Raw genomic sequence first — 22073 nt, forward strand, 5'->3', positions numbered from 1 at the left:
TCCCCTGAAATGACCTCAGGTAGCAGCACAGCTTTGTGGTGTGGCAAAATCGGCTGTGTGGCCCCAACTCCAGGGGAGGAGAACTCTGCTGGAGAAACCGGATGGTAAGTAAGAAAGAGAGGAGTCTGTGGGATGGGGGTGTGTCAGGGGGAGCAAGCTTTTGAGACGACTCAGGACAAATTCTTTCCCTTGACCCCCTGGGCAGCAGCAGTGAGGAGTAAACCTGAGACTCTTCTGCAGTGGGCGATGAAATCTGAGTCCCAGCTCTGGGTGGAGGAGCCCCTGCTTCCTCACAGGCTCTGGTCCCATCTGCTCACGGATGTTGGGTGCCTCTTCCTGAAGCACTTCATTCATTGCACTCCATGTGTAAGGAACCAGCAGAGGCTTGCTCTGACCTACGCTCCCCATTTGCTATTCGAGACCTTCCCTTAACCTTGGTGTGCACAGCCAATTTGATTCTACTGCCTAAAAAATAAAAAAGAAAGAAAGGCTAGAAGAAGAAACACCAAACGGGAATGGAGACTCTCTCTGGGTGGTGGGAATATGAAGGAGATTTTCTTCTTTGGGCTTTCTGGTATTGCTCACATTTTTTACATAAACACAGACTGCTTTTACAATAAAGAAAATTGTATTACTTGCTTCTCTCCAACCTGCACCCCTTACTCAAATCACTAACCCTTCTGTAAACTCTCCTCACTTACCCTTAATATCTGCCCTATCCAACCTCAATTCTTTCTCAAGTGTCTACACGTTGCCTTTGTCCCTACCTGTCTACACCGCATGATTCAGCACCTGTCTACACATTATCTTGCTTGAAATTGTATCACACCTCTATTTGTCTTTGCTCCTTCCCCCAGATAGACTGTAAGCCATCACGGATGATGAGACATACATGTATAGTATGCATACACAGGAATGAGGCAGGATGTACAGAAAAGACACAGGAAATGGAGTCAGATTCCCTGGGTCAGGTACCAGCTCCACTTCTGACTGCACAGGACAGACCACAGACCAGGGGCTTGACCTTTCTGAACCAGTTCCTCCAGCCGAATTCCTTATTAATGCCAATTCTCTTCTAAAAGGTAAGGGTAGATTCTGAGCAGCCCCACAGCTTTTGGATCATTTCACCTCTAAAAACTGAGGCCCCAGGCCCAGCCTACAAAAGGGGTCCCCATCAATCCATATCCAAACCAGCATCGGGTGGTGAGCCAGACACATGCAGAACAGGGCCCATAGGCTGAAGTCTCTCCTTTGATACTTCCCCTGGGCCTAGGCCCCTGGCATAGATGAATGCCCAAGGAGTGGTGCTGTCAACAGTAGCAGACTGAGAATCTCTGTCCGGGGCTGCAGGAAAACGTGCTTAATGGCCAAGGATGGACCAGACATCCAGGCCCTGGATCTTCCATGGGACATATGTCAAAGCAGGGCAACGCTAGGCTCAGCTTCAGATAGGAGGGGTCAGCTACAGATTAAAGGGTCCAATGTAGCTTTCCTTCTGCCCATGGACTCCAAAGACTAGCCCACTCTGCTCCTCAGGGAGCGGGACCAAATAACAGCGCATACAGCATGTTTCAAAAAATAATTTGGGGCCTTATAAAAAGCCATAATAGCAGCAAGTTTCCAGTCAAATAAGGCCTCCCTTGTCCTCGCCAGCCAGCCCTGCATTGGGCCACAAACAGGAATATCACACTGGGCCAGACCCGGATGAACTCTGGGTTCTATGAACCTGATGTGAGAGCCCAGAGGGATGAAGGGCAAATAGCAAACGGAGAAGTAAACCTGGGGCATAAACACAGACGTACAGAGCACTGCCAGCTCGCCGGGGACTGTCCCCTCAGCTCACCCTGCAACCTTGGAGCTGTGTGTCATGAATCTGCACACCTGGGTGTGCCCACATGGAAATGGAATAAATAAAACCAGATCACAGAAGCTCAGTATTATTCAGCCCACCACACCGTGAGCTCCTTGAGGAAAGGAACTGACTCTTCATGCTGCGCCCTGTGCTAACACCATGGCGGGGACAAGGCAGTTGTGAATATTTAGGGGCAGTTTCCCATAGCGGTTAAGATACAGGCCCCTGGGGTACAACTACTAGGATTCAAACAGCAGTTCCCCCGCTTTTGTGGACAAGGGTCTTAACCTCCCTGAGCCTCAGCTTCCTCATCTGTAAAGTGGAGGTAATTATGCCTACCTCCTGGGGCTGACATGAACACTGAAGACAGTGATGTCAAACATGTAGTAGGGTGCCTAATGCACGTGGTAATCACCACATAAACGGGACTGATTCAGGGGTGATTCCTGGAGCTGCTGTGAGGGTTCGTGAAAGGAAATGCTCCGGCCACGTGACAATCTATTCTGGGGGAACAGAGGGCATTGCATAAGTGAAAAAAATCAATGCCATGTGTGATATCCCATGTTACAGAGGACAGTGTGGTCTGTTTAGCAGACACTCAGTAGGGGTAGGTGGGGAGAGGTGGAAGGGGGGACAAACCCATGAAGGCTGTCGCAAAGTGCACTTTCTAACATACTCGGGATACATAGTGCAAGAACTGGCAGAAGCAGACTATTTGATAGTCATGGGTGGCAATGACGTCAGTAAACCAGCTATACCTGTTTAGGGCCCGGTGAGCCCTCAGCTGCAACTGACAGTGAGGCAGGTGTTTCATGGAAGGAATGCAGGGCTGAAAATTGAAAACTAATCTGGGATCGGAAATCTTCCATTTCTCACCATGTGACCCTGGGCGCAATAGTTAGTAACACGGAGCCTCTCCCCTAATATGAGGACAGCATGACTCGCAGTGAATTAACAGGAGGATTAGAGGAGATGTGTATGAAGTACCTACTGCAGGGCCTGCCACATAGTTGGTACTCAATAAACAGCAGTATATAATAACTATAAAACAATTGTTTTTGAATCCAGTTGCAGGGAGTTGTGTATCAAGTGTGGAAAAGTGGCCCTGCTGTGGATGTTTATCACTGCTTTCTTGGAAGTTCATGGAGGAGGTGCCAGGCTCCAGAAAGGAAGCCCCAGCAGACCCAGACATGTTCTGCCAAGCTGAGGATGAGCACACTGAGGGCACTCCCGAGCCCTGACCTACCAGGCAAGAAGCGTTTGCATCTGTTCCAAGAGAGCCCAGAAAAGTAGCTACTAGTTGTTGCTGGAATCGGCAAGAATATGCGGGACATTGCAAGAGATCTGTAACTAACAAGAGTTGAAGTTCTCAAGTTTTTGTGAATGATTCACATTTTTAAAAAAATGAAGCTAGGGGCTTCCCTGGGGGCGCAGTGGTTGAGAGTCCGCCTGCCAATGCAGGGGACATGGGTTCGTGCCCCGGTCCGGGAAGATCCCACATGCCGCGGAGCAGCTGGGCCCATGAGCCATGGCTGCTGAGCCTGCACATCTGGAGCCTGTGCTCCGCAACGGGAGAGGCCACAACAGTGAGAGGCCCGCGTACCGCAAAAAAAAAAAAAAAAAAAAAAAAAAAAAGAAGCTAGATTCAAGGCTATCTCTACAATAATATCACTCTTGTGCAACTTGCTTCCCGTTTGCTTTCCTGAATGAGTGGAGTTACAAGAATGGTAAATAGCCAGGGTACATACAGAGCAGAAGCTAGGTCTTGTATATGAACTTCACTGGCCATATATCTTAACTTGGGGGGAAGAAGAAGGCTGGGGACAGCTGGCTTAAATACAGTGCCAAGTATGCTGATAATAATGAAAAAAAAAAACTACTATTTACTGAATATTTTAATATGCCCCAGGCACCAGTCTAAGGATTTACGTGCTTTAACTCATTTCATCCTCAAGACAACCCTATGGGTAGATACTGTTATCTCCATTTTACAGGTGAGGAAGGTGAGGCCCCCAAATCCAAAACAACTTGCCCAGATTACACAGCTAATGAGCTGGAGGAGCTAGGATAAAAAAATGCAAATGGATACTAAGTGAATAAAATATTTGTCATAATTGTCATAATTACCTGTTACCAAAAGAAAAACTCTACCTTATAAACGTCCTCTTTGAAAGACCTCAGATTTTGCAAATCAAAAGAAATTCAGGGTCAGCCCTTGCTATGCACTCTGAGTGCAGGGGAAGGGCCAGGGGGTGGCCAGAGTCGGACTTCCCACGTCAAGGTAAGGGAGGCTACACTCTGTTCTTCCCAATACTCTGAGCTGAGCAAGAGTCAGTAGAATACAAGTCCCCAAAGAAACAATGAACTTAGCCTAGGTTATTGTCATTAATGGCCCACTGCCATCATTTGCTAAGCATCTCCCGTGTGTGAGCACTGCACTGATCACTTCACACAAATCATCACATTTAATCCCTGAATACCTGAAGTGGTCTACTCTTGTCCTTATTTCACAGATGCAGAAACTGAGGCTCTGACCTGAGGCTTTCTCACCACATGAGAAAGCAGAGGGGCCACTGCCTCCCATGGCTTCTGCCTAACTTACTTGTCAACAACCTTGGGCAGCTCTTAACATCCTAAGTCTCAGTATCCTCATCGGTAAAACAGGAAAAATGATTCCTGCCCTGATCACCTAACAGGATGGTTGTGGGGATCAAATGATACATAATATTTGAGAAGGTACTTTGAAAATGGCAAAATGAACAGAGCAAGGGATCATTAGTCTTATGCATTACAAAGAATGACACCTGATCCTGCAAGCACTTTGCTAACGTGACTCTGTTGCCTCTTTTCCCTTGGAAATTTGGGGATAATTCAAAGTCTGCAGAGCCAAGGCACTCTTTTCTTCAAGTCCCTGGCATCTGGGCATTGGGAAGTGGAGGTTCCTTCTGGGAGAAGGGGGAGGAAACAACGCTGTTTGCATTCTGCTGGTGTTCCTCTTCAGGAACAATTTGGCTGAGATTCTACTGCTTCCACCACACTCAGCCCTCAAACATGCAATGCACATTTACTGAGCACCTACTATGTGCCAAAGTGCCAAGTACTAGATGCATAATGATGGACTCATGGGACCCCGAGATATAGTCTGGGGGTGAGGAAATGAGAGCAGGAGGAGACAGCAATGGGAAGGGAGCGGAGTGACTCCAGTCCTTGCAGCTTTGCAGACTTCACAGCCACCTCCTGATCCTTCTCATGGGGATGGGGGGAGGCAACACAGTTGAATGAGCTCAGAGCACTGAAATTCGAGTCAAAGTATTAAAGTGAGTCCCAGCTCTGCCTCTGCTCAGCCTGTGACCACCAGAAATCAATTTACTTTCCCCTATGTAAATTGGGTAGGAATGTTCTCATAAGGCAAAATGAGGAGAATCAAAAGAGATGATTGAACAAGGTGAGCAGGGTGCCTGAAGGGACTCAATAATAAACTCTTGTTTAAACAAAACAAAAAAACCCTGTGCTCTCTTCCTCCCATTCCTGGGAAGGTAAACTATACAGGGGCCAAAAGCTCAGGCTCTGAGATCAGGCCCTGCTGTTTACAAGCTGCATGGCCTTAGAGAGGAGACATTACCTTTCTAAGGCTCAATTTCTTCCTCTGTGAAAAGGTGATAATAGTATCCACCCATTGGATGGATGTGAAGATTAATCAAGATACTGCACAGGAGGCTCCTGGCACATGGTACACACCCAGCAAAGGTGAGCTGTTGCTAATTTCATCTCTACAAGCCCTTAAAAACAACAAAATTCCAAGTCCACAGGCTCGCCTCTAAGATCCAGGCTGCCTGGTAACTGGCTGGCTGCCTAGGTTTGGGCTCTGGTGGCAGCCTCCCAGAGGAGACAGGTACAAATGAAGAGCCATTCCCATCCCCCTACTCCCCCCACCCCATACCCTGCGCCAGCCCTTTTCCTGACAGGTTCCCCTTTCCGAGGGCAATAAGGGACACAAGTTGAGGGCCTGGGGCTGGTCAGAGGTGTGAGGGCACACTAAGCTTGGTCCCCCTTCCCTGTGGGCTCAGAAAGCAGGGAGATCTTGTCCCCAACAGCTTAGAGAGAAGCACATGGCCTGGAGCAGCAGACAAGCTCACCAGGATGCCATGTCATTATAATACTCCCTGCCTTTTACCCATCCCAAGTGCTCCCACCTGAACCACAGTCCTGCATCTCTTGTGCAAAAGGGAGCGCTCAATATGAGTAAGGCAGCATTAACGTTCTTTGGGAGCCACATGAATTGTAACAACAAAGAACTGCTTTGCTTAACTGGAAGCCACTGTCCACCCATCCCAGCCATCGACCACATTATTAGAAACCCAGAAGCAAGCCAGATTCTGACTGACCAGAAAAGATGTCACAGAATCTACCTGCCCAATCTCCTGTACTTCCCTTACTGGAGGGCCCCTCGGGCTTCACTTTGAGCCCATCTACTCTCTCTCTAGGTACGAGTCTAACAATCTCAGCCATATGTTCCCCCAGGAAACTGGAGGGGCTGCTATTTGAGCCTGGTAGTCAGGATCTCAAGAAGTGACCACTATGGTGAGATGCCACTGCACACCCATCGGGATGGCTATTATCAAAAAGACAGAAAATAACAAGCATTGGTTAGGATGTGGAGAAATCAGAACCCTTGTGCATTGTTGGTGGGAATGTAAAATGGTGCAGCCACTGAGGAAAACAGTATGGCAGTTCCTCAAAAAATTAAACACAGAATTAACATATCATCCAGCAATCCCACTTCTAGACATACACATAAAAGAACTGAAAGCAGGGACTCGAACAGATATTTGTACACCCATGTTCATAGAAGCATTATTCACAATAACCAAAAGGTGGAAGCAACCCAAGTGTCCGTCAACAGATGAATGGATAAGCAAAATGTGGTATAGACATACAATAGAATTCACCCCTAAAAAGCAAGGCAAGTGACACATGTACAATGTGGATGAACCTTGAAGATATTATGCTAAGTGAAATAAACCTGACACAAAAGGACTAATATTGCCTGATTCCACTTCTGTGTGGTACCCAGAGTAGTCAAATTCATAGAGACAGAAAGTAGAACGGTGGTTGCCAGGGGCTGGGGAAGGGGAGAATGGGGAGTCTGTGTTTAATAGGTACAGATTTTTAGCTGGGAAGATGAAAAAGCTGTGAAGATGGATGGTGGTGATGGCTGCACAACAGTGTGAATATACTTAATGCTACAGAACTGTACACTTAAAAGTTGTTAAAATGGTATATTTTATCTTGTGTATATTTAACCACAAGTTTTTTAATGAGGAAAAAAAAAAGTGACACTGACTACCAGAGAGAAGACAGAGCAACAATTATAGGTGGAAACATGAACCCCGTGAACCCCAAAAGCACAGCAGCTGGGAACCATTTAGTTTGGGACCCAATGCCCTACATTCTGAAAAGCCTGGGGGCCTCACACTGTCGTGAGTACAGTAACTGATCAGGCAGGACCCGCTATTCTCATTCAGAGCCCAGAACAGGGTTCAAGAGGCTACCCACACCAATACTGCTTGGGACCTCGAGGCAGGCCACTGTGTAATGGGCTCTTCCTCAACAATTTACCTTCCACCTGCCACAAGTTCACCCTCACCTTCTTTCAGAGATAAAGGCTTTTGAGAGAAAGAGGCTTTTGTGGTCCCCATCTCCACCAAGCAGGGCTTTGTACATACAGGTCCAAACTCAACACCACCAAGTTGCAAAGAAGAGGTTATTCATGCTCAGTATACTTTGCTGGGAAGCATATCATCCCTTTCAGAAAGATTCCCATCCAAAAATAGTTTTTAAACATTTCTTTTATAGTTTTGCTCTTTAAAAAAGAGTAAGCTTCAATGATCTGGGGAAAATCACTGGCTATGGTTTTTGTGTGTAAAAATCCTCTACCTTTGAATAATGGGAACTTCATAAGTTCACAAAGTCTCTTTTCATCCAGAATCGCACTTGATTCTTACAATCCCTCTGGGAGGTGAGCAGGGCAGCAGTCATCCCATTGTACAAATGGGGAAACTGAGGCTCAAAGAGATCAAGAGGCCTGTCCAAAGTTGCACACACAACTAAGAAGGAGCAGAGAACCAAGGCCTTATTTCCCATCAATGGCAGGCGACACTCTGGATTGGGACCTCATATTTGAGCAGACCATTAAGCCGTGAAAGTAATTTTAAAAACAATGTTAGTTTATTTATCCCCACAACATCTCTCTGAAGTAAACTGGAAATATCTTTTTTTTTTAAGAGATGATTAACTGAGCAAACAAATGACTTGCCCAAGATCACCATTCAAGAAAGTGGCAAAGAGACCACACCCCCTCCCTTTTGAATACGCTCAACCTTGACCACAATTTCTTGACCTTAGCATACTCAAAACTTAAAGGAGCTTATGCAGTTTTTATATAGGTTGCACCATATTTCTGTGAACTTGGCAGGGAGTAGACATACTTTTATTCCCTTTTTAATAGCTGGAAAAGAAAAAGAGGTTAAAGACATCTTTAAGTTCCTTTTCAGCTTTAAAATTCTATGATTCTAAAAATTCCCCAGCAAGTCAATGTGATGGGTAGAGAGGCCTGGAGTCCACATCACCCGCCTTCCTGCCTCACACTCTGTCAGACCACCCCACACCCACCTCTTGAGTTAATGACCACAAATACCATGTGTGCCTGGGAGAAAGGTCCGCTCTTACATAGTTCCACACGTAAGATAACAAGAAAGTGCTAACTGCCTGGTTGGGACCCTAGTAAGGGGCTTCACTCTGTCCTCCTGCTTCAGGCCCAGCATCTCCTAGCAAGAGGCTCCCAAACCACGGGACATTACATCCCAGGTATTTGAGACCTTACCCAGGCCTGGGGCGAGAGAGAAGCCAGTCCCAGGAACAGAACACCACTTTGGGGTTGCAGTTAAAGCCGTCCATTAGGATACATCCACCCACCTCAGATGAGACAGCAATCAGGGCTGCTCATCCCTGCTCTTCTACAGACTGTACCCCCTCTGTTCTACACACTAGCTTCATCCGCAAATATTCATTATGCACCTACTACATGCCAGGCGCTGCTCTAGGTGCCATGGAACGAACAAATTAAAATCTCAGGTCACACGTAGTAGGGGAGATAGCCAATGTCAGGTGGTGGTGAGTGCCAGGGAGAAAAATAAAATAGGGAAAAGGTGGTAGATAATGCTGAGAGCAGGTAGTGGAAGGAAGGGGATCCGTTTCTAAAAGGACGGCCTGGGAGTCCTTGACTGACAAGAAGGGAGGAGCCTTGGAGGAGGAGAGAGAGGGACCCATTCAGATTTCAGGGGGTGGAACAGGGGATGAAGAACAAGAGATGGCTGAGGAAAGGCAAGGTGCTGAAAATCCTATCGTGTCTTGTAGGCCAACACAAGGACTCTGAATGAGATGGGGAGCAAAGGAGTAACAAAGTCTGACTTACAGTTTACAGCATCTCTCTGGCTGCTGTGATGAAAATAGTCTGTCGGGAGACAAGGGAGGAAGCAGGAAGGTCAGTTAAAAGGCGGATGGTAGCTTAAACCAGGGTGAAAGTGGTGAAGATGGTGAGAGTCAGGTTCTGGATACATTTAAGGCAAAGACAACAGGATCTATTGATTAAGCGGAGGTGGGATTAAAAGGGAGGAGTCAGGGATGATATTAGAGTTTTGGGGGCCTGAGCAACTGGAAGGATGAAATCACCATTAGCTGACTTTGGGAGGACAGGGGGTGGGGTGGGCCTTCATTCTGTTTTGGAAATGTTAAACTGAGAAGGCTTTTAGACATTAGGTGTGTTGAGCAGGCAGCAAAATATACAAGGCTGGAGTTGGAGAAACTGGGCTGAAATTATACATGTGGGAGTCACCAGCATATGTAATAATACAAAATTGTATGTATTATCATACAGGATTTCTATGTATGATCACACACACTTTGTATGTTTACTGTCTGCGCCCCCCCAAAACTATAAGCTCCATGTGGCTAAGGACCCTGTCTGTTCACAGCCAGCAACGTGCCTGGCACTCAGTGAATATTTATGAGCAAATGGAGAAGTTGCCCAATTACTCCCTCAAGAATAGCCACAGCAGCCCACACAATGAGAAGTAGGCTCTCTTGCAACCACAGAGCCAAGCCCAGCCAGCCCAAAACAGGGCTCTGGGTCTGTCCACCCCGAGCTTGAGATTCCAGAATGTAAGTGGATATGCTTGGCACATCACAGATAGCTGGGTTTCAGCCCTGCCACATTCTCAAAGGGTGGAACTGGGCAAGACACCTGCCTGTTCTACCACCTCTATTTCTCCCCAGGATGGGCCTGGGAGGGGCTGCCTCACCCACTTCATGGGCAGAGATATCAGATCTATCCAGGGTATATGCATGGGTTGGTGGGAGCCCCCCAAAGGAGTAATTCCCCACGTATTCTCTGGAGCATGCAAAGACCACCCAGAACTCATACCTACCGAGAATGTATTAAGAGTAATAGGTTAAAAAAAAAGAGTGACAACCACAAATCTTGACGAGATGAGAGTACCGCCTAATCCTTCTAGCTCTTGGAAGACTCCCGGACCGACCGGTAGGCCTTGTGTCTCTGCTTCACCCATCAGGTGACTAGGAAGACAGAACAAAGGCCAAAGAATGACATAAGAATGCGTAAGATTTCAGCTCATTAACTTTCCAGTGTAGAACAGCTGCCTTTGTGAAGAGGATGAAAACAGCTCTAGGGCTTCCCTGGTGGCGCAGTGGTTGAGAGTCCGCCTGCCAATGCAGGGGACACGGGTTCGTGCCCCGGTCCAGGAAGATCCCACGTGCCGCGGAGTGGCTGGGCCTGTAAGCCATGGCCGCTGAGCCTGCGCGTCCGGAGCCTGTGCTCCGCAATGGGAGAGGCCACAACAGTGAGAGGCCCTAGTACCGCCGAAAAAAAAAAACAGCTCTAATGAGCTGGTATAGCCCCCTCCCTTTCTGAGATATTGCAAGTGTGACCCAGACAGGGTTAATGACTTGCCCAGGGTTACCCAGCTGCAGGCCTAGACCTTGAAGTCAGGTTTTAGCTCTCTGTTGAGGGTTTCTTCCCACTACGGCAGTAGCGAAGGAAAGATAAGAGTTATGGTGGGAGGCAGGGGGAGTTTTAGGCATTAGTCTTACAACATGAAACTATGTCCTTGTCAAAGGGTAAATTGCAGATGTCACAGGAATGTCAGGTGCACGCTGTGAAGTTAAGAAAGAGTCCATCCCGGGCTTCCCTAGTGGCGCAGTGGTTAAGAATCCGCCTGCCAATGCAGAGGACATGGGTTCGAGCCCTGGTCCAGGAAGACCCCACATGTCGTGGAGCAACGAAGCCCAAGCACCACAAATACTAAGCCTGTGCTCTAGAGCCCGTGAGACACAACTACCGAGCCTGCATGCTGCAACTACTGAAGCCCGTGTGCCTAGAGCCTGTGCTCTGCAACAAGAGAAGCCACCGCAATGAGAAGCCTGTGCACTGCAACAAAGAGTAGTCCCCACTCACTGCAACCAGAGAAAGCCCACGTGCAGCCACGAAGACCCAACGCAGCCAAAAATAAATAAATAAATAAATAAATAACTTAAAAGGAAAAGAAAGAGTCCGTCCCTTATACCAAACTTGTCATCCTCCAGAGTTCCCCTTGGCTTTGAACTGTATGAATAAAGCTATTCATAGTAGGACCCACAGAAGTGAAATAAAGATACACTAGCAGATTTTTTTTAAATGCAGATATATACCTCAGAAAAACATTTAGGTGAAATTTTTATTTATTTATTTAATCTATTTTTTTAATTTTTTTTTTTTTTTTTTTTTTTTTGGCTGCGCCACATGGCTTGTGGAATCTTAGTTCCCCGACAGGGACTGAACCCAGGCCACGTCAGTGAAAGAGCCAAGTCCTAATCACTGGACTGCCAGGGAATTCCCGTGTAAGCCTTTTAAAATCAACAAATATTGAGTGCTTCCTCTGTACAAGTCATTGTGCTAAGTGCCTAGTGTGTGTGTGTGTGTGTGTATGACTATATGAATGAGTGAGACAGAGACACACACACACACACACACACACACAAGGTCTTCAAGGCTTGCAATGCAGTCGCTGATATGACTGTAACATCAAAGAAATGACTAATAATATGGAGTAGATAATTGTTAAGTAAGTGGTATAATGGGACTGCAGGAGTTCTCAGAAAGAGCAATCATGGTTGCTGGGAGGTGGGGGGGACTTGTCAGGCAAGGTGCTTCCAGAAAGATAAGGGATTTGAGGTGGACCTTGAAGAGAAGAAAGGCTCTTGATAAGAAGGGAGAAAGGGCATGAGCAAACACAGGTGACATTAATGTCAAAGAAGAGAAAGAAATCACGCCTTAAAAGGTAGTACTGGACCAGACTTGAACAGCCTTGAAAGTTAAAGTTCTTGTAGGAGTGGGAGGGGCAGAAAGATTTCTGAACATAGAACTTACAGGGTTCAGACACGTTAATTTAACAAATGCCTTCTGGGACACCACCATGTGCAGGCACTGGATGAATAACTGAAGATGTATTTGCCTTTGGTGGGGAACTAACTTCAGTCTGGGAGATGAGCTGGCCTTGAGGTGACAAGGGGCAGGTTTGTAAGTCCTGCTGAAGGAAGAACCAGCAGGGCCCACTGAATGACTCCTCCAGGACGTGGAGACAAAGACAGCAGGGAGAATTCTTCAAAGTATACATTTAGGCAGCTGGAAGAATGGAAGAGTAAAGGGAAGCTAGTTGAGGAGAGATGCAGAGCTGGTTTTAGAACTGTTGAACCTGAGGTTAACTACATCTGTGTCCAGTGGGCATTTAGATATATGAGTCTGGGGTTGGAGAGGCAATAGTTGAAGATACAGCGTAGGGGCCTTCCCAATGGACGAGTTGGGGGGCTGAGTAAGATTCCTCCGGGAGGGAGCATGATGAGAGAAACAAACGGAATGTCAGACTGAACCATGGGCGTCCCACACTAGGAGGTGATGGCAGGCGGGAGCGATCAGAGACAAAAAACAATGCCAAGGAGGGAAAAGTTGGGGGAGGTGTTGGAGTTTCAAATGGGAGAGGGTTATCAACAATTAAAAATGCTACAAATCAACTATGTGGGCTGAGCACATAAATAATAAGTATTTGTTGAATAAGTGAATGAATGAAAGGAAGAAAGCCTTTGGATTTGAGAATCAACTTTCCTCAGTCCGAAGAATGGCCAGGGTTGCCCTCAGACAAGAGGACTTCAACGCTAAATTTTACGTCGTCCTCCCTATAAACACATGTTGCTTCTTGCACAAGTCATCCTGTCCACCACACAGACATCCTTCCCTGCTTCCCCCATGTTTCCCCTCATCTTCCGTCCCAGTTTCCGGAACTCAAGCAACACAAACCTTCGGTGTCAAAGGAGACAGGAAACTCCAACTAGAGTTTCTACTTCATTAACAACTCTGCCTGTGGCTCCTCTTACATAAAGGGATATGTGGCAATTGAGTGGAACAGGAGACTGCATTCTAGCCCCAGCTGTACTACTGACTAGCTGTGTGGTTGGGGACAAGCTGCTCAACCTCTCTGGATCTGGGCTTTTCATAGACAAGAGGAGGTAGGTCTATCTGGACTCTAGACAAGTTTCGAAGGTCTCTTTCAGCTCTAAAGTCTGCGATTTTATCATTCTCAGAAGGCCCTCGCAACACCCTCAGGGAAGGAAGTGAAGTGAGTACAAGACCCGGGGAAACGACCGCCAGACCTCTTACCCAGGCGAAGCGCCAGGATAGGAGGAGTGTACCCAGAAAGTGAGAAGGAGCTGCCGGCCCTCGCGGATCACCAGGGAGCAGATCCCATTCCCAAGGCTGGGAAGGATCCCAACAACCCGAGTGCGATTCCCACCCCGCATCCCACCTTTCCTAGACTCTCAGACGACCGGGAGGCTCTAAAAAGCCCTGCGGGAAAAATAAAGATTTCTTTCCCAGAGTCCTGCGCTGCTTTTGCAAGTCGGATTCCGGCAGACACGATCTGCAGCCCGATAATGACACAGTCTTTGGAAGGAGCGACTGTTCTCGTTTCGCTCGCCCCGAGTTCTGGGGACGCCTGGCCGTCCGCGCCATGCCCCGACGGGCGGGCGTCCGACCCCGGCACCGCTGACGGGCCAGCGGCGCCCCCGCCCGGGGCTCTCCTCCCCGCCGCCGGCCCAGCTGCGGTCTGCAAACATTTCCTGCCCCCGCCCCCACCCCCACCCGGAGCTTCCCAGTTGGAGCAAGTTGGGCTCGCAGCCGGGTCAGCGCTCGCGGTTGCCCCAACTCGGCTCCCCCGGCCCGCGGGGCTGGGCAGGGGGACCCCGTCTGGCTCCGGAGCAGCCATCGGGGAAACCCAGGCGCCAGGAGCCGTGGGAGGTCGCTCGGGAAGCCCAAGTCTCGGGCAAGAAGGAGGACAACTGGCAGGGCGCCGACGACCCTGCTCCCTTCCCAGTCGTTACCTGCTCGCTTGCGGGGGTGTCCTGGGGCGGTCGGCCTCTCCCGGCGCTGTCTCCCCACGCAGTTGCCCATGCTGGCTCCTCAGCCGGGCCCCATGCACCGGAGGCGGCGGGGTGGTCGGCTGCTCCGCGCTCCTGCCCCGGACGGCGGCGTCCCGGGTCAACGGCTCCTGCCGCCCGGCATCCGGCGCTCCCCGATCTCCCCCGGGGGCGTGCTCTACCCCTGCACCGGCTTCGCCACAAACTTTGCGGACGAGGGGAGAGAGGGAGGTGGCCAACTACCCAGCACAGTCCCAGGTGGCCGGGCCAGGGGGGCCCGCGACGGTGCCCGGCCGGAGACCAGCTCCGCTGGAGGGGCGGAGAGAGGGGGCGGGCACCGCCGCAGCTACTCCCGGTTCGCTCGGGGCTCCCAGCTGCGGCCGGCCCCCCGGAGCCTGTCACTCACCTGCCTAACCCCGCCCCAGCCCGGCCCCGCTCCCTGCCATCGGCTCTCGGTGCCCGCGCCGGCGGCACCGCCCCCCCCAGGTGCGCATGTGACCGACGACACCGCCCCCTTGGGCCGGCCTTGTTTTCTCATTGGTTTCCCCCAGGGTGCGTACCGCCCCTCGGCCCCACCCAGCCAGGTGCCCGCCCCACCGCCCCTCTCCCAGGGAGCTGGGCTGGGAATCATTCGCCCTCAAAGACCCCCGGCTGCGTGCCCATCAGCAGACCTCCCTCCCTGAGCCACCGCCCCGACTCCAGGCCCCGCCCCTTGGGGAGGGACCGTCCCATCCCTCCCTGGAACTGCCGGGCCTGGAGCCGGCAGGCACGTAATCCAGAGAGCGCCCCGCCCCCTCAGCTTTCGCCAGGCAATTGGCTCAGGAGGCGCGTGCGCGGAGAGGCCCGTCCCATGCCACCTCCCACTTCCCCTCCCACGGTTTCCAGTTCGCGTCATGGCCGCCGCCGCCGCTCTGGAGGCGGTGGCGCCTACGGGCGCCCTGTGGGGCCTCGTGCAAGACTTCGTCATGGGTCAGCAGGAGGGCCCCGCTGACCAAGTGGCTGCAGGTACGGCCGACGGCGCCGCACGGCTTCCGCTTGGGGGCCTCCAGGAGGGAGCGGCCTCAGTACAGGCGCCGGGAGGGAAGGGAGTGAGGGACAGCGGTGACTTTGAGAGATTGGTCCGGGGCTGGTTGTGAACACCGCGTGCTTAAGAGCCATAACAAATTGCGAGTCGCTTGCAGTCTTCCGTAAAGCGCCCTTACGCCCCTTGTCTCGGTTTATAGCCATCCTGTGCGCCGGCCGGGGTTAGGAGATTAATTACCATTTCACAGATGAGGAAACAGGCCCAGCGAGGGCAAGAGACTCTCAGATCAGGCCGGTGGAGGAGCTGGGACTCGGACCCAGGTCCTGCAGTTCAGAATCACGGGCTCACGCCGCGAAAGCACGTTGTTTCTAGGAAGTTGACGTGACAAGAAGCATCTTCAGCGGCATCAGCTCCAGTCGCGTGGCATGCTGGGACTGGCCGGGCGGCCGGATATCTGACTGGCTGTAGTTGGAGAGAGGAGGAGAGAAACCAGTCTAGGGGGAGTTTGAGAAGTTCTGCGTATCTTCCTTAAGGCTTTCCCTCCGTTTCTTGGTAAAGTTCTTGATTAATTTGCTTTGTGACTTTTTAACGTGGAGTTTGTTTTTATCTTTTCCCCAGAACTCCACTTTCCTGCTTTTGATCAGTTTAGGGATCTCTTAGTTCTGACAGCTTATCTAAGATTTGAATAAAACAAATTACAGATTTCCTTGGAATTCTGAGACTTCACTCTTTTAGAAAAAAAAATCTAAAAAGTTACTGAACGTTAGGAGGCCTTCAGACCTTGTGTTTAAGTAATAGAATACAAAATAATCTTGTCAGTACAGATGATTTTTGTCTCTATTTTTGGAAATTTTGCGTGTTTGGGGAGAAGTAAAGGATACATTTCTCTTGAAAATTGAACATATTCACTATTAGAATATGTGAGAAATGAATAATGTGAATCTGCCAGAAGTATAATACTTTGATCCTTAGCAATATTTCAATTTAATTCAATCCTTCCACCATTATTAAACATATTAGTCTTGAAACACAATGCAAAGTAATAGGGATATAAATACAAATTACGCTAGATCTGTGCCTGCCAGGGACTTATAATGTAGTGGGAGAGACTGCCATGCAAACGGATAGTACACCATGAAAAGGGCTGTAAGAGGTATGTGCAGGGTGACATGGGAGCATCAAGGAGCAAATAAATGCCTGATGTAGCCTTTCCACTAAGTTAACTTCTTACAGCTTTGTACAGTATAGTGTGTCGTCAGTGCTTATGATTAATAACTACAGTGTATTATCAATGTCATTTTTCCCAATGTTTTATTATGAAAATTTTCAAACATACAGCAAAGTCTAAGTAATTTTTTCATAAGAAAAACACACATACACCCACCACCTAGATTCTACCATTAACATTTTAATATAATTTGCTTTATCATGTATCTATCCGTCATTTAAATTGCAGATAGCAGTACACTTCCCTCTAACTGCTTTGGTATGCATATCATTAACTAGGGTTTGTTTATAGTTTAATACAAATTTTGGTGTAAAACTTGTATTCAATGAAGTGTACAAATCTTAAGCATCCATTCACTGATTTTGAAAAATGCTTACACCTACCCACTATCAAGATAAAGAACAGGGCTTCCCTGGTGGCGCAGTGGTTGAGAGTCCGCCTGCCGATGCAGGGGACACGGGTTCATGCTCCGGTCCAGGAGGATCCCACATGCCTTGGAGCAGCTGGGCCCGTGAGCCATGGCCGCTGAGCCTACGCGTCTGGAGCCTGTGCTCTGCGACGGGAGAGGCCACAACTGTGAGAGGCCTGTGTACCACAAAAAAAAAAAAAAAGATAAAGAACATTACTATAAAAAGTGTTATTTGTAACTATTTTTTCACATTTATACATTATGAACACATTAATTTAGGGTTCTTCAAATTCAGAACACACTTGAGAAGTCAGCATGAGTAAAGACCGCCAAGTTCTTATAAATATTTTCGTAGAATTTATATTTTTTGTGCCTGAAAAAAAAGTGGCCTAAACTGTTGTCTAGTTTAAATTTAGCTCAGCTAAGACTGTAACACTAGCCCTGTTGTAATTTAGCTCTCCTGATTAGGAAAGGAGGTTGGTAATAACAGATAACTAACAGAGGGGTAATAACAGATAAGGTTGAAAAGGTTTGGTGGGGTTGGATGATGCCTAACCTTGGATTCTAAACAGAGGGATTTAAATGACCTATTGTAGGTAATTGGGATCAATGTAGATCCTTGAGCAAGGGAGTCATATAGTGAAGATGAATTTGAGGAGGATTAAATCGGTATTCTCAATCTTAGATCACAGCCTTAGTTAAGGTTGTTGAAGGCTGACAAGAGTTTTGAAGCATCCCCAGAATAAGATGTGCTTTCTAATCCTCCAGCCTAAGTCAAGCTTTGTTGGTGCTGAAGGGACCAGCTTTCTATTCAGCCACTCATAGCAGCAGCCTCTCCTACAAATTGTAACTGTAGAAGGAACGTCCTGTGATCACAAAGGCAGCTACCACCAACTTTGTTTTGCACCTGGGTTCCTGATGAGAGTAGGTGTCAGATGTAAAGGTGCAAATGATGGAAGAGAAATGACCTGGCAGCCTAAGAGTTAAAGGCTGCTCAGCCAGGCATTCAATGGCTACCACTCCCCTCCTGGATCTTTAGTTCCAGGCAGCCAGTTGATTTGCTGTTCCCCTGATTGCTTTGCTTCCCAGATCCCTCCACTGGCTCCATCTAATTAAAGTTAGGCCTGGGATTAAAGGCCCAGCTTGAGGGCTCACTGCCTGCCCCCAAGTGTCTCCTGATTACTCCAGCCAGACATCATCTCACAGTTGAGAATCTTTGTGGTACTTATTTCTCAACCGCTCATACTTATTCGCAGACTGTTTAGTAGCTACTTCTGTACACATCTCCACATCCTACCTTCCTGCTTCTACCACCATAGTCTCCTGGAGACTAGCATAAGTAGGTGGTATAAATGAATGAAATAAAAGATGCTGAAGGAAGAATCTGGAATTTGAGGGCTAATTAGTTATAGGGCTTGGAGGAGAGGGAGGACTCTAAGATGACCTCAAGCTTTTGAGCCTGAAGATGAGCAAAAGAAAAGTACTATGTCCAAAAATTGGGAAGGGAGCTGATTTTGAACATGTTGGATTTATAGGTGATGGATATAAATTTTCTTCCTCTTGGTTATTTGGATTTGCCTTCATTTCAGTCTTTATTGTATTTTCCTACATTTGTAATTCCATGAGGAGACCACTATTCTTGAAACCAGAAAACTGTTAAAGAAAAGTAAAATATAGTTCTGAGAAATGTCTGTGGCATTCTCAGAAGAAAGGGCATTTTGAGCGCTTGATTGGAACTGAGTCCTGATTGGGATTTTTCTCTCTCCTGTTCCTTCACATCCTCCCCCCTCTCCCCTTCCCCCTTGGCTGCTACTCCAGATTCTCAAGAGGCTGCAACTCCATCAGACAGAGGTCTGATTGTGCATTCTATGTCAGTGCTCATATAAATACTCCTTTGACGACTCCTCAGTGCCCCACACGGACTGGTGCCCTGCTGAGGAAAGAGTGGGTATTTAGCAGGTGCTAGTAGGTCCATTTTTAGAGAACAAATCTTGGACACATTGGAAAAACTTAGACCAACCTATATAGGGAGAGGAACTTACATTTATTTTTCTTATGCCAGTGAGACTACCCCTAGGAAAATTAACTTTTTATTAGCTTCTTTCATCCCTAGAGTCCAAGTGCATAATTAACAGTACTTCCAGGTATTTTTCATTTGGAAGAACTTTTATTGTTAAGAGAACTAATCGCTTAAAGTTAGTGATGGACGGTCCCATACACCCAAGAATTTTACTCCTTTCCTATGTTACCCCAGGCTCTGTTTATACCACTGTGGTAACACTGTACTTGTTGTTCTTTCATTGTTTTAAATGTCTTTCTGCCCCAACAGACTGGGCTCCTTAAAAGCTCCCTGTCTATATTTCTCTCTCCAGTCCTAACACAGTAATTGATTTATAATAGGTATTCAATAAATGTTGAATGGATAAATGAAACCAAACGTACATGACAGTTTTTTTAAAGAATGATTCAAGGGGGCTTCCCTGGTGGCGCAGTGTTTGAGAGTCCGCCTGCCGAAGCAGGGGACGCGGGTTCGTGCTCCGGTCCGGGAAGATCCCACATGCCGCGGAGCGGCTGGGCCCGTGAGCCATGGCTGCTGAGCCTGCGCGTCCGGAGCCTGTGCTCCGCGATGGGAGAGGCCACAACAGTGAGAGGCCCGCGTACTGCAAAAAAAAAAGAAAAAAAGAATGATTCAAGGAATGTGTAAGAGGGAGTAATTCTGTTTTGGGAATCAAGGAAGGCTTCACAGAACAGTTGCCATTTGAGCTGGGTCTTGAGGTGTTGAAGTTTCTCAGACTGACAAGGGCAGGAAAGAGGCATTCCAAACCAAGGGAATGTGTTTCCAGGCTTAAGGATATGGAAGAGCTTGACATGTTGAGATTTCATGCGACTGAATGATAGGAGTTATGATCAAAGGTGAGGCTGGAGGGGATTAAGAGCTAAATCGTAAATGACATCAAGCCAAGGAGTCAGGTCTTAGGCAATGAGGGGCAAAGGGAGATTGGTGAGCAGGGAAGTAATTGTGCATTTTAGATAGATTAGGGATGGATCAGAAGGCTTTTTTTTTAATTGAGATAAAATTCACCACTGTAACCTTTTTAAGTGTATAAGTAAGTGGCTTTTAGTACATTCACAGTGTTCTACAACTACCACCACTATCTAAAAATTACAGAACCTTTTCATTACACTAACAAGTTGAAGGCTATTTTGACAGCTGTCCCTGTATAGTCTGGTTATCAGGGATGAAAAGGAAAAGATGAAAATTTGAAAGACATTTCTAAGATAGGCTCAACAGAACTAGAATAAGATGTTAGATTTAGTCACCTTTGTGAAAACATCTTCAAAATACTGATTCTAGTTCTTTGCCACCTTATTTGCCATTTTCCTTACTCTTATTTACTGTTACAATAGCTTTATTATTTCTTCATTTTTTCCTAATTTTGTATGACTTTTATACTTCACTTTTATGTTTGTGCTGCATTAATTCAAGATGGATTCTTTGTGAAAGTATGAAGACTAAAGGGCTTTGCCAGGAGAATTCACCCATATACTGGGATTCAAGAAATCACATGCAAATGGATGTTTCTTTAATTGTAAAACAGCCAGTTTCATAATGATGTATACTGAATGCTGAAGAACTCTTTTTCATTTATAAAATTTGAGGCAACCTATAGCAATGAGATTGACTAGTAGAGAGTGTGAGGGAAACTTTCTCTGGTGGTGGAAATATTCTATATCTTGATTGGGGTGTTGATTACTGTGGGTATACTTTTGTTAAAACTAATCAAATTATACGTTCACTGTGCATTCCACTGTATGTAAATTATACCTCACTTTTTTTTTTAATGAAAAAATTAGAGGTGACTGAGTGAGGCCTAATAGTGAGGTACTTTGTCTTAACAGCACTTGAGGTACTTCCAAAGAGAGTCCCTAGCCCAGCATACACAGAGGACCTTGATGGTGTTGCTGAAGAAGGATGGTTCAGTTCAGTTCAGTAACAGTCATCAGTCCCCTGTGGCTTCCTATGTGCTAACACCCTTGTGGCCGCTACTGAAATTATTATTATTTATTTATTTATTTATTTATTTTTGCGGTACACAGGCCTCTCACTGTTGTGGCCTCTCCCGTTGCGGAGCACAGGCTCTGGATGCGCAGGCTCAGCGGCCATGGCTCACGGGCCCAGCCGCTCCGTGGCATGTGGGATCTTCCCGGACCGGGGCATGAACCCGTGTCCCCTGCATCGGCAGGTGGACTCTCAACCACTGCGCCACCAGGGAAGCCCTGAAATTATTTTTTAGATGGGTTTTTCAGCAGAGTTTCCTGGGTTCTGTCCAGGAGGTTCCAGAAAAGTACCCTTTTCCACCCTCCCAAATGGTGCAACTTTGTAACCCAGAAATGGGTATCTCTCTTAAGTACTGACGTTAAGAAATTGGGTGTAGAACAACTGTCAGTGCCTTGGTTTGTCCTTTTAGTCTAGCTGCTGCCCCTTCCCCCACCCCACAGCTTGCGCATTTTTCCCTTTGGCTCTTTCTCAGGAGCAGGGGCAGCACTGGGCCTTCCACATCCTGGCACGAGTAAGGCTAAGAGTGCCTGATGTCTAAATTGGTGCCAGTCACAAGCTATGAATCCCAACTAGAGCACTCCCTTCCTCAGTCAGATTGGACTTCTTACTCTAGTACCAGATTGCGCCTCAGCTCAGTTCACAGCTTTTGTTCAGAGACCACAGACTTAAGGCGGACTGGAAGTTTAGGAGTTTTCTCAAGCCTGTTTTTCACCTAGCCAAAGTCTGGTGTTGGCGAGCTGACTAATTAGGTCTTGCATTTAGAAGTAGGTGGGTTGGGGACCCAGAACAGGCTGCGAAGGTAATTCCCTGATTGCCACACCTTGTTGAGCTAAAACTCCTCTACGTTAATCAAACGCTTAGGAAGATGGCTAACCTTTTGTTCTTCGTTTCTCCTTTGAATATTTATCCCAAAATGATTCTGTTAGATCTATGTGAATTACCATTGTGCTGTTAAAATTGCATTTTCAAAAATAAGTA

At 47.6% G+C, this 22073-nt stretch overlaps 2 protein-coding genes across 4 annotated transcripts in view; one reads left to right on the forward strand and one right to left on the reverse strand.

The window, feature by feature from the left end:
* Positions 1-14545, reverse strand: part of UBTD1 (ubiquitin domain containing 1) — a 51530-nt gene extending 36985 nt beyond the window's left edge. The window contains exons 1-2 of one of the 2 annotated variants that reach the window (XM_081251547.1): positions 14339-14427; positions 9327-9365 (exon numbers count right to left, since the gene is read on the reverse strand). Coding sequence is in view for 1 of the 2 variants with exons in the window: in XM_081251546.1 (XP_081107672.1) it covers positions 14339-14408 (70 nt within the window). In the remaining variant the exon portion in view is untranslated. Of the gene's footprint in view, positions 1-9326; positions 9366-14338 lie in introns of both variants that reach the window. The other variant, XM_081251546.1, reaches the window with a different exon arrangement.
* Positions 14546-15251: 706 nt separating this feature from the next.
* MMS19 (MMS19 homolog, cytosolic iron-sulfur assembly component) overlaps positions 15252-22073 on the forward strand; it is a 33586-nt gene continuing 26764 nt past the window's right edge. For both annotated transcript variants that reach the window (XM_081228775.1, XM_081228776.1), the window contains exon 1: positions 15252-15379. In XM_081228775.1, coding sequence (XP_081084901.1) covers positions 15268-15379 — 112 coding nt within the window. In that variant the 5' untranslated portion in view covers positions 15252-15267. The remainder of the gene's footprint in view (positions 15380-22073) is intronic.

Source organism: Mesoplodon bidens (assembly GCF_964165515.1).
Source record: "Mesoplodon bidens genome assembly, chromosome: 1".
Lineage (NCBI taxonomy): Eukaryota > Metazoa > Chordata > Mammalia > Artiodactyla > Ziphiidae > Mesoplodon > Mesoplodon bidens.